The sequence below is a fragment of the Mytilus galloprovincialis genome, chromosome 8 (genome assembly GCF_965363235.1).
Source record: "Mytilus galloprovincialis chromosome 8, xbMytGall1.hap1.1, whole genome shotgun sequence".
In the NCBI taxonomy this organism is placed as follows: Eukaryota; Metazoa; Mollusca; class Bivalvia; order Mytilida; family Mytilidae; genus Mytilus; species Mytilus galloprovincialis.
The window spans coordinates 75,321,727-75,333,747 of NC_134845.1; the positions used below are offsets into that span (position 1 = coordinate 75,321,727).

Sequence of the window (12,021 nt, forward strand, 5' to 3'; positions counted from 1 at the left end):
AATAGAACTAAATACTGATATTGCATTTAAGCACAATGCATATTGCAATACTTATTAATAGCAATTAACTATAATATGTATTGTGCAGTTTGTTATGAATCCAACTTCAAACTTAAATTATCGTACAGATTATGTTGACCAAAAATTAAATCTAATAAATGACGGCGGTGATTAATTTTTGTTTCCATAACACATAAATATAATAGAAAAGACGTCAACACATTTGACAAAATCCGATGAGAATTACAAATATAACATTAAACATTTAAACTAAATTCATGAGTTTGGGATAGACAAGTATCGTAACACGTCTTATAGTAATGCGAATTCACACTCAGCAAAACAGTCACAATCGGGAATAATTAAAAGATTAGACGACATAATGACAAACCACAATCTACCATTTGGTAAAAATGTCCTTAGCTAGTTTGGTTAAACACACACCGTATGGATCCACCAATTCGTGATGGTGTCCATAAAATTTACGGAGTGTCAATTTTAATCTGTCCTCCTCATAACTTTGTTGGAGAAGTTTCTGCGTAAGTAGCACACTCCTGTATATGAAGTACGTATAGTGTGAACAAGCACGTGAATAACGTATCAATTGTGATATGTAAACACCATACGAAGGGGCAGATGGTATGTTACTGCTGAGAAATGGGAAATTGATAATTGGGAAATTGAAATCGTCCCGTTTGTCATAGATTTTCGTGTGAAGTCGTCCATCTACGTCAATATTGAGGATAAGATCAAGGTATGAAGCAGTCCTTCTAGTATCAGTAGTATCCTTAATTTCAAGTTCACTGGGATATATGAGATGTAAGTATTGGCTGAAGTATGGGTTATTCAATGGTAGAACATCATCAATATATCGGAAAGTAAAATTAAAGAATTTCGCAAGGTGCTTTTTCTTTTTGTCTCTTAGAAGGTTTTGAATGAACTCTGCTTCATACGAGTACAAAAACAAATCAGCCAGCAGGGGTGCACAATTAGTACCCATTGGAATACCGATTGTCTGTTGAAATATAAATCCTCCAAACTCAACAAATATATTGTCGATCAAAAAGTCCAGTATTTTAATAATATCTTCTTCAGTATATTTTCTGGAAGATTCAGTGTTATTCTTCACAAAATATGAATTATTGTAACCCAAAAAAAGAAATTTGTATCTACGATTCCCATTTTTATAGAAAAAGCTCTGTTTTATGAGATGGTGAAGTCGATCTTTCAACTGAGCATGGGGAATAGTAGTATATAGCGTAGAAAAATCAAAAGTTTTTATGTTGCTGCAAAATTGCAAAGATTGTGATCGAAGGTTAAGCAGTAGATCTTTGGAATTTTTGAGAATCCACATCTTGTTAACACCACTGGTAGAATGTATCTCCTCACAATATTTTTGAAGCCCATCTTTAATTGTAGAAAGAATAGTAGTCATTACTTTAGAAAGATGTTTAGTCGAACATTTTGAAGAACCAGCTATGTATAGTTCTTTATATGGAGTTTTGTGTAATTTAGGTATCCAGTATAATGAGGGCAATTTTTCTTCGTTTTCTTTGATGTTGATACCAAAAGAAAGAAGGACAGATTTATGATTTTGTAAAATTTCGTCCTTGGTAAATGATGTTAAAGAATATGTAGAATTACCAGTAGTTTTATCAATTCCAAGCTCTGTAGTGAGACATTGCAAATAATGTTTTTTACATATGAAGACAATATTATTGGAGGCTTTATCTGCTGGAACAACGACATATTTGTCATGCAAAGAGAATAAAGCATCCACAACCTCCGGATTCTTGAAAGGGTTAGAAACTCTAGTACTCATATTACATCGTAGTTTATGTATGCGCCTCTGAATGCATGATCGAATAACTTTGATCCATTCAGACAAAGTGTCCAGTTCTGGTTCGTCTGGTTCGCGCTTTACCCATTTTCTTGCATAGTCCTCAACTGCATCCATCAGTAATTTGAAATTCTTTTTCCAGTTGATGGGCTGGGGAATTCTATATTTTGGTCCCTTGGCTAACAACTCTCTTAGTTGTTCATTGGTAACTATGCCAAGGTCACCAGTAATGATAAGACCAGCTGGACTGTAATTGTATTGTGACGATGTACATGAGCAATCCGGAAATATATCAATTTCATGGGGGTAATGTCGAAAAAAACAATTTATGGATTAAACAAAGTACTTATTTCCTAAAGTATTTAAGAAGTGACTGTAATATTTTTTCTGTCTATGAAGAAATAACATAAAAAATGTGGTGCACACTGAATAACGCGCGTAGTGGGTTATTTAACAGTGTGTACCACATTTTTTATGTTATTTCAAATAGACAGAAAAAGTATAACAGTCATTTCTAATAATTTAATTCTAAATACCATTTTAAACCGTAGAAAACCACAAAAAAACATTGATGACGTCACGATCACATGACTAAATTATGTCCATGGGCTGATAACAAAATAACGTTAGCCAATCAGAAGACGCGTTACATACAAAATTAAATTATTTCGAGTTAACTTTTACAAAAATCATGAAATCAAGTATCCACAAAAGTACAGTATTTCTACAATCCACAAAACGTAGTAACAAAAGAAATATTAGAATCACCAGTATATAGCCTTTTCAATAGTCGTCTGGCGCGAAAAGGACGATAACTCAATTTTAGAATTTAATATTTTTAGAGTCGGTCAATTTCCGGAATTCCATGCTTGATCATCCCGATTCTTTCTTTGGCCGTTGACAACAGAAATATTGCTGCATTCTTTGACAATAAGGTATAGTTAACAAGGCAGTATTATCAATGTATTATCGTGGTATCAATATATGTTAGAAATAGAAATGTTAGATACCTGACTTATTTGTACTGAGTATATAAATATTAAATGAGGTAAGACAGTAGAACAATTACTGGTGTAAAACATTTAATAAACGTGAACTGAATCTTTTTTACACCAGAGCATAAAAGAAATCAATGAAGGATAAAAAAACTTAATTGCAGTAGTTTAGGGTGGGGGTAAAAACTGCTACAAGTTAGGTTATCGATTTTATATATAATCATATTGGTCAATCGATTTTCAACAAATCAAGTTAAGAGGGGTCGGCGAGGTTGGGGTGGGGGGGGGGGAGTTGTTAATGAAAAATCTATGTGAAATAATTTGTTTTTATCCTACATTGAACTTTTGATGTCGTCCCTTTCTATCCTTCTACTCCCTGCTCTGATGGAGCTAAAGCCTTAAACCTTGATCAACAGAACTATTTTATTTTCTCCATAGTCAGTCAAAACCCAGCTTCACTTTCAATATTAGACTGTTTAAATGTAATTAAAATCAAATACTGCGCATCATAAATTAAAAATATTAGAAAATACTTACTCCTAGTAGTATGGTCCACAGCTGGACCTGTGGTAGGTGATGTGGTAGGGCCACGATACCTTTTCCAATCAAAATTGTCAGTATTGTTATCCTGATTCCAACCACAGAAATCAGTGTCAAAATCACAGTTGAAAGGTGCTAAAAAGGAAAATAAATTTCTTTCAACATCTAACAATAGTCAAAGCCTTGTCACAAATTCATCGCTAATTATACCTTTTCATATAAATATTCTTATAAATCAGATGTTCCTGTATCAGGTATACATGTTTTTGTGCACGTCATCTGCAGAGGGACCTGTTTATGTAGACGAAGTTGTACGAATCATTTGCTTCGTATAAGTTATTTGAGGAGCATAAATCTAATTCAAAGTTACCACTGCTGTCAATTAAAGGCAATTAAAGGCAAACAATATTAGAATGGAGAGCAAAATCATCAATGCCTTCACAACTTTTGAACGAACTAAAGTCACAATTATCAACTCGAGGCTCTCAAGAGTATATGTCACTCTAAAGGATCATTCATGTCGTGATTTATTTCATTCGAATAGACTACGTTTGTATGTATTTCCCATTGGTCCTTTGTTAAACTAAAGTTCCCCTATGGTGGCCACCTTGTATGATCGGCTTCAAAGTGACAAAACCTGGTCAGCATCCCATTAGAAACATTCAGGCATTCTTTTGTTTTATTCTATTCAGTGTTTTCTAAGATAAAAAGACATTTGCATATTTTGTTCATAGGGTCCTATGTTAAACTAAGTCCCCAATGGCGTCCGTTTTGAATGATTGATCACCTACAAAATACAACACTTGTTCAGCTTCGCATCAGATTAATTCACCCATGTTCAGTTTCATTCCGTTGAGTAGTCGTCTGAAAGAAGACAAGTGTATGTATTGTCCATAGGATTCTATACTAAACTAAGTCCCCCGCTGGCGACCAATTTTGATGATTGATTGCCTACAAATTACAACACTTGCATTGGTTAGGCGAGACAATTTAAATAAATAAGATGGACAACTTACATGATGGAATCAACTTGATTATGCTGGTTCGAAATTTTTTTCCCCCAATTATTATTTCGCACTCATATGCACCACCATCACTTTGTTTGAAGTTTGTTATAGTCAGTGCAGGAGAGGACACAGTTCCATCAGAATATCTATCCGATAATGTTAATAGTTGATAGTCTTTGTACCAGTTGATCTTAGAAGGTGTACCTACAACAGTCACTCGCAATGTGACAGATTGTGTCTCTTTTCTGATATACAGTACCTTTACAGCTACAATTGGCAATGCTACAAAAATGTATATATACAAATTATTTACTTATATGTTAAAAAAGATTCAGGAAATTCTTATTTGATTAAAATCATTAGGGTAAATCTGTAACAAAACGTAATGCGTGCTCAGTCTTACAAAAACAAAGGCTTCAGACTGTATCGCTTATCTGGCAAACAAAAACATATGGCAAAATCAAGGGTACTTTAATCATATGATTTGTACCACGTGACTTTGGTCCTTTTGATTAAATTACTTCCCTTTGATTAGGATTGAAAATAAAAATTAAGCCCGTCCCTCTCCGTCATGGACCTAAAACTAATGTGTCTTTGAAAACTTCGTTTGGTTGATATTTACTAAAATGAAATGTTGTGTAATTCTTAGAGAAAAAGCAGAAAAATTGACTTTTTTACATAATGGAAAGGTTGAAATCATTATGTTTTTAAAATAATTTGGCCGTAAACTTAAGAAAGCAGGTAAGTAAAAAGTTAATTAACTTAAAAGTTCAAACTACAAGGTGTTTCCCTACATTCGGACAAATCATGTACAATATCTTGAAGATATCATGATTTCTGCTTTGAAACTTGCTTTACCACGATTTTCTACGATTGTTTGCTGTTTTATATAGCAATTATACAACGGTTACGATTCCGTTATTCAAACTTAAAATGCCGAAAGTTTTCAAAGTGGACAATGGTTTTGTACACGAACAGAACCATAAAAACATTTAGATTGACCTATATGCGGACAAGCACAAATTGTCGATAAAGCATAGAAATAGGAATATTGGCATTTTTATTCAAGGGCATATAAAAAAAAAAGTAAAGATCACAAAAATACTGAACTTAAAGGAAAATCAATTCGGAAAGTCCATAATCACATGGCAAAATCAAATAACAAAACGCATCAAAAACGAATGGACAAGAACTGTCATATTCCTGACTTGGTACAGGCATTTTCAAATGAAGAAAATGGTGGATAATACTTATGTAATGGCTGTTGTCATGATAATTCAGAATGGCCGCTATGCAAATTAGCAAAGTACCTTTAGTTTTGCCATATGTACATCCATTTTCAAATACAATAACAAAAATACTGAATTCAGAGGAAAATTCAAAAACGGAAAATCCGTAATCAAATGTCAAAATACAATGATAAAACACTTTAAACGACAGGACATCAACTGTCATATTCCTGACTTGGTACAGGAGTCCTCAAATGTAGAAAAATGGTTTTATAACGCTAAACCTCTCACTTTATTTCAGAAAATATGGTTTTGTCATGGCTTGATCAATCTTCAGTCAGAGATTTGTTTTACAAAGACCATAAATATAATTAAACCGTTTTGATTTGCCATCAGACAATATCAATAAAGACCAAAGATAAAACTTTCTATCTTTAATGAGCACAATTCATTTAAAATAATTGTTACAAAGATAACAGGAAGTCAGAACAAACGTTTTGCAATGACATTTTCTCTCAATCTAGTAAATTGCATAAATTGTTACTCAGGGAATATAACTCCTATCATTGGACCATATCATTTTGCCTTTCTTGGACGGCTTATACTTGTTATAATTGTAACCGTTTAAAATTTTATGTATCTTATAGTTGTCAAAACGTTAATCAGAAACACGCACGCTGTGAACATGCATAATTTCAAGGACAATAACTCTATTATCACGTTCGTTGAATCATCTGAGTTATTGGACTTTTGTTAAGTTTAATATTTTGGTAGTGTTGCCATTTAACGTTTCTTCATGTACTTGTATCCAAATTCACAGATTCTGAATTAAAAACAAAAGTTCAAATATCACTTAAGAACAAACATGTTCTTTTAAAGTCAACTGGCAATTTCGAATGAACAGAAGTATTGATAATGTGCATTATGGTATTATATCATCTTTCGGTTCAGAAAATTTTACCCTTTTTAAAACATATCAATATTTTATATGTGAAAAAGAAAATAATCAATCCACCAAATGTTTAATGGCAAAGAGACATTTTTTTATATAAAAATATGTTTGAAACCTCACGATATCACCAACAAGCTTTTACGTTTGGAATCTTTACAAATAATAGCGGATATGTGCCTTATGTCGTGACTACAATCCCGTAACCCTGAATGTGACACACCGAAAACTTATTACAAGATTTGTATTGACATGAACATGATAAACAGTACTACGGGTGCCACATGCTGAACAGGATCTGTCTACCCTTCTGGAGAACATGCAATCCACTGTTGTGTTTTTTGTGAGGTTCAACTTGTTTTGTCTTTATTTATAAGATATGTTTTATGTACTATGGTTTTATATGTTGCGTTGCTAGTGTATTTCGCGATATTGGTTTGAATATCACTCCGGTATCTTTTGTCTCTCTGTTATAGTTAATTTTGCAAATTTCGGTGTATTTGTGTATAAAGATATCAAATTAAAAAAAAATTCACCGAACCACGGTTCTAAAGATCTAAATAAGCAAGAGTTATGACGGAACTCGAACGTTAGGGTTAATTTCTTTTTAGTCCTGTTGTGTTCAATGTAAGGAGGAGTGATCGTTTTACGAGTTTTGAACAGCGGTATACTACTGTTGCCTTTATTTGTGGACATAAAGTACCTAAGCAAACGACAAAATCAAAAGATCAACCACATCAAACTAATGAAAATCAACTGCGATATTCCTGAATTGGATACTAATTAGAACAATCCGTTCTTTTGTAATACACATTCTAATGCAACAACGTTTGTAACGTTCATTTTGATTGGTTAACGTCATTTTCTTACATGGCATCAATTGACAATTGATGCTATGTGACGTACGCGCAAGCGCGCAGACGGCATATGACAGATTTTAAATACATGTTTTAACGTTGTTTTCTGTAAGTTTCATTAGAATGGAGATAAGGTTACGAGATTTTTAAATTTTGTAATACATGTTTTCGACGATATGGACAAGTTGTAATGACAAAAGATAATATCCCCCACACATTTGTACACCTTATTCATCCAACTATTTTTGTTCTCCAATACTAAAATGCAACTTTTATGTACAAGAGAGCACATTTCAGATATTTTTTGGTTATGATTCTATAATCATCTCACCCCTCCAAACAAAAAATGAGGTTTTTAAATGTAAAACTCACATCTTGGAGACACTTTGATTATGCTGGTCCGAGTTGTTTCATTCCCATTTGTTATTTCGCACACATATTCCCCACCATCGCTCAGCTCAACCTTGGATAAAGTTAAATCAGGAGTTGCCACATCGCCACCAGAATATCTGTTTATCATTGTTAAAGGTTTATTATTTTTATACCAAGTGACCTGTGAAGTTTTTCCTACGACATTCACTTTCAATGTGACGGTTTTTGTAAGTCTAGGCATATACAATTTCCTTATAGGTGTGACTGACAGAACAACTACAAAAAATATAAATCAAAAGTCATTTGACCATTTATCTCAATCTCAGCCATTCCTAGATATAAGAAGATGTAGTATGAATGTCAATGAGACAACTATCCATCCAAATCACAATTTGTAAAAGTGAACCAGAATACATGTAGGTCAAGTTTTCTATGTCGTGTCATGTGTACTATTGTTTGTCTGTCTTTTTCATTTTTAGCCATGGCGTTGTCAGTTTATTTTCGAATTATGAGTTTGACTGTCCCCCTGGTATCTTTCGTTCCTCTTTTAAATGCGTTTAAAAGATTTATGTTATACACTTATATACAATTATGATGCAAATTATCCAAACTGCCCAACAAATAAGTACGGAATAAAGTTTTTTGTGTCCATTTTTGAAAATACTACCCAGAATGCATAAGATTCTGAAACGGCGACTTCAGCAGATTATTTCCGACACATTTGCTTTGTTTCCATACTTCCATAAAATGGAATATGCGTTTTACAGAAGATAGTAGATGTGTTCCTAATGCCGTACTATAACCCTGTCCTATTTCCCCTGAATTTGACCACCAAACAAGACTTCATATGAGGTTTGTACTAACATTAGCAACACGACATGCGACACATATTTGAATCAGGATATGCTTACACTTCCGGATAATCCATAAGTTTTGATGGTGTTCGCCTTTCTCGGTCTTTTGGTTTCTATATTGGGTTTTGTGTACTATTGTTTGTCTGGTAGTTTTCCGTTTTAGCCGTGGCTTTGTCATTTTATTTTCGACTTATGGGTTTGAATGTCCCTCTTGTATCTTTTGCCTATTTTTTAAAGTTAACTTGGCAATTTTCGGTCTAAAAGTGTCGAAATACGCAAAATAAAAAAAAAATCTAGCCGAAACGTAGTGCAAAATAGTTATGACAAAGCACATCTAGTTCTGGTGATGTCAATGTGAGGGGAAAAAACTTTGAACTGTTTTTTTCTTTCAAATGGGTTGATAAATACATGCACGCACATATTCATGATATGCTCTTACTTGATTTTGAAGTTGCAGACACATTATTGTCACAGAGGCTCATGTTTCCAAGGTTTCTTTCATAAATGCTAGTGTCAACTAGGCTTCTATCAGGGAGACTTGTATTATCAATACTACTGCCATTACAAACTCTGCCAACTAGGCTACTTCCACCAAGGCTGCTGTCATCAATGATAGGGTCATCTAAACTACGGTTACGGTGACTAGTGTCATTAATGCTTCTATCATCTAGGCTATTGTCGCTAAGGCTGCTGTCATCAATGCTACTGTCATCTAGACTACTGTCAGCACGGCCACTGTCATCTAGGCTACTGTCACTCCGGCTACTGTCATCTAGGCTACTGTCACTCCGGCTACTGTCATGATGACTGCTGTCGCTAAGGCTACTGTCATCATTGCTATTGTGATATAGGCTACTGTCATGATGACTGCTGTCATCTAGGCTACTGTCAGCATTGCTACTGTGATATAGGCTACTATCGTAAATGCTGCTGTAATCTAGGCTACTGTCATCAAGTATACTGTCGTAAAAGCTACTATCGTAAATGCTGCTGTAATCTAGGCTACTGTCATCAAATATACTGTCGTAAAAGCTACTATCGTAAATGCTGCTGTAATCATAGCTGCTGCTATCACGGCCTTTGCCCTCAACTCGAACGTTTACATTAACGTTAACAACTGATCCGTGATTTTGCTTACAACATGGACGTCCATCGTGAAAATGACATTGCGAACTTGACGAATCAGTACTGAAAGATGAACTTCCACTATTGCTACTTGATGTTGTGCTATGAGATGAAGGTTTCGGTGGTGGAGTATTAGGTCGAGGTGAATCGGTTTGTGGTGCAATAGTTACATCTGGTTTCGATCTGTCTGCAGTTGTTACAGAGAGTTTTAAAGTAGGTGATGTACTTGGCAATTCAGTGGTGAGAAGTATAGTTGTTGGTGCTCTAGTAACTAACGTTGGGACTATTTTGAATTCCTCTGTACTACCTGAAAATATTTATTAACTCATTTAAAATTTTTAACCTTATTCATATATTTGACAGTTTCAAAATACATTCAAAAACATTGTTATAATATTCATTCATACAGTAAATATTTCATCTACAATTCCACATTTGAGAATAGATGCTTAGAACGAACCTACTTACATCAAGTATTTATAATTTTCAGTTTAAGTGCAGAAAAAATTCTATATTGAAATTAAAGAAAAACAGATCAATGTCACAGCGAATTTTATATACAATTCATTTATAATTTCATAAAATTATTGTATTTAATAATGGTTGAGTATAAATATCACAATTCCAAGTGAGCAATAAAGTAGTCCAATAATTAAAACATACACCATCATGACCATAACACAAATATTTTGTTTTACAGTTCAAATTATGAAATATATTATTTATATAGTTAGAAACAAATATTATCTTCAGAGCGCCTAAGAAGAACAATTTGTAAGACAATTCTATTGTTGGGCAACTTATTTGAAACAAGCACTTTAACTAAGGTAATAAAATGTCCAACTTACTTGTAAGAGACAGATATATAGTGTTCGTATTTACTGTCACAGTTCCATCTGTGGCTTCGCAAACATAGTCACCGACATCACTTTTGACTACTTTTCTTATGGTCAATGCAGGGACAGATACATCACCCCCAGAGTATTTATCAGATCGTGTGAGTGGCTGCTTGTCTTTGTACCAAGTTATTTGAGAAGGTGTTCCGAAAACTTTTACTGCTAGTGTAACAGTTGCGTCCTGCTTTAGCCTATATAATGTGTTTATGGCAACCACTGACAGAAGGGCTACAAAATAAAGATAAGACTTTGACAATTCAATTCAAATTATTAACACTGCCGTAATGAAGTTATGTATTGGATTTTTTTTTCTTGCTATATAAAAGAATGCGATGTTGAACGATTGCAAATGAGATAACTATTCACCAGAGAAAAACAATGGTTTAGACGTTAGCCGTATGGACTGCAAGAACGAGCACACCCCATACAGTATAGTAAGTCCCCGACATTATACAGTGTTGAACAGTTCAAAAGGGAAGTTAAACCAACTGTAGTAACGGAATTACAATCCACAAAGGACGAACCCTTACTTTAAACGGTATGAAAAAAGCCGTATAAATAATGGAATTAAAAAACAGCAAATAACGCCATAAAAGTCAATCAAAAAAGATTCAAAGCAAATAAATTGTCTAAAGGTTCTAAAATAAAAAGAATAACATGAAGAATGATAAAACAGACAACTCACATAATGGAGACAACTGGATTATACTGGTTCGAGCTGTATCTATTCCATTTGTTATTTCGCACACATATGCACCACCATCACCAAGTTGGACGTTCGTTATCGTCAGTGAAGGAGAGGACACAGTTCCATCGGAATATCTATTCGATATTCTTATAAGCTGATCGTCCTTATACCAGTTTATCTTAGAGGGTGTACCTAAAACAGTCACTTGCAATGTGACGGATTCTTTCTCCTTTGGGTTATAAAGTGTCTTTCCAGCTATTACTGCCAGCATTGCTACAAAATGTATACACATAAGATTTAAGACAAATTATTGTTTTGCGCATATGAGGATTAAATATTTACTAATTTGATTCAAATGGTGAAGTTGTCTCAGAAAAGACTGCTTTATCATGTATATATATATCACTTCATTCTTGTTTTTTTTCACATTAATACTCATTAATCAGAATTATAGCCTTAAAGAAACCACTGTTTATAAGTTTTTTTACTGAACATTTTATTCCCCTCTATTTCAATTTTTAAGAAAATTTGAAAACAAGACTTTCATTATTGCCAGATTACCCTATTTGCATATTTCATGATATAAAATGCCTAGAACCTTTTTAAAACTGTTTTAATAACATATTGAAAGCATATCAGAAAACTATAACTGTTATGTTTAGCAGTCAA

General features: G+C 33.7%; 1 protein-coding gene across 2 annotated transcripts in view; it reads right to left on the reverse strand.

Annotated features, from left to right (window-relative positions):
* The window catches only part of LOC143042581 (uncharacterized), an 85,684-nt gene that overhangs the window by 21,714 nt on the left and 51,949 nt on the right, over positions 1-12,021 (reverse strand). For both annotated transcript variants that reach the window (XM_076214981.1, XM_076214980.1), the window contains exons 12-17: positions 11,350-11,625; positions 10,617-10,892; positions 9,083-10,075; positions 7,790-8,065; positions 4,392-4,664; positions 3,373-3,510 (exon numbers count right to left, since the gene is read on the reverse strand). In XM_076214981.1, coding sequence (XP_076071096.1) covers positions 3,373-3,510; positions 4,392-4,664; positions 7,790-8,065; positions 9,083-10,075; positions 10,617-10,892; positions 11,350-11,625 — 2,232 coding nt within the window. The remainder of the gene's footprint in view (positions 1-3,372; positions 3,511-4,391; positions 4,665-7,789; positions 8,066-9,082; positions 10,076-10,616; positions 10,893-11,349; positions 11,626-12,021) is intronic.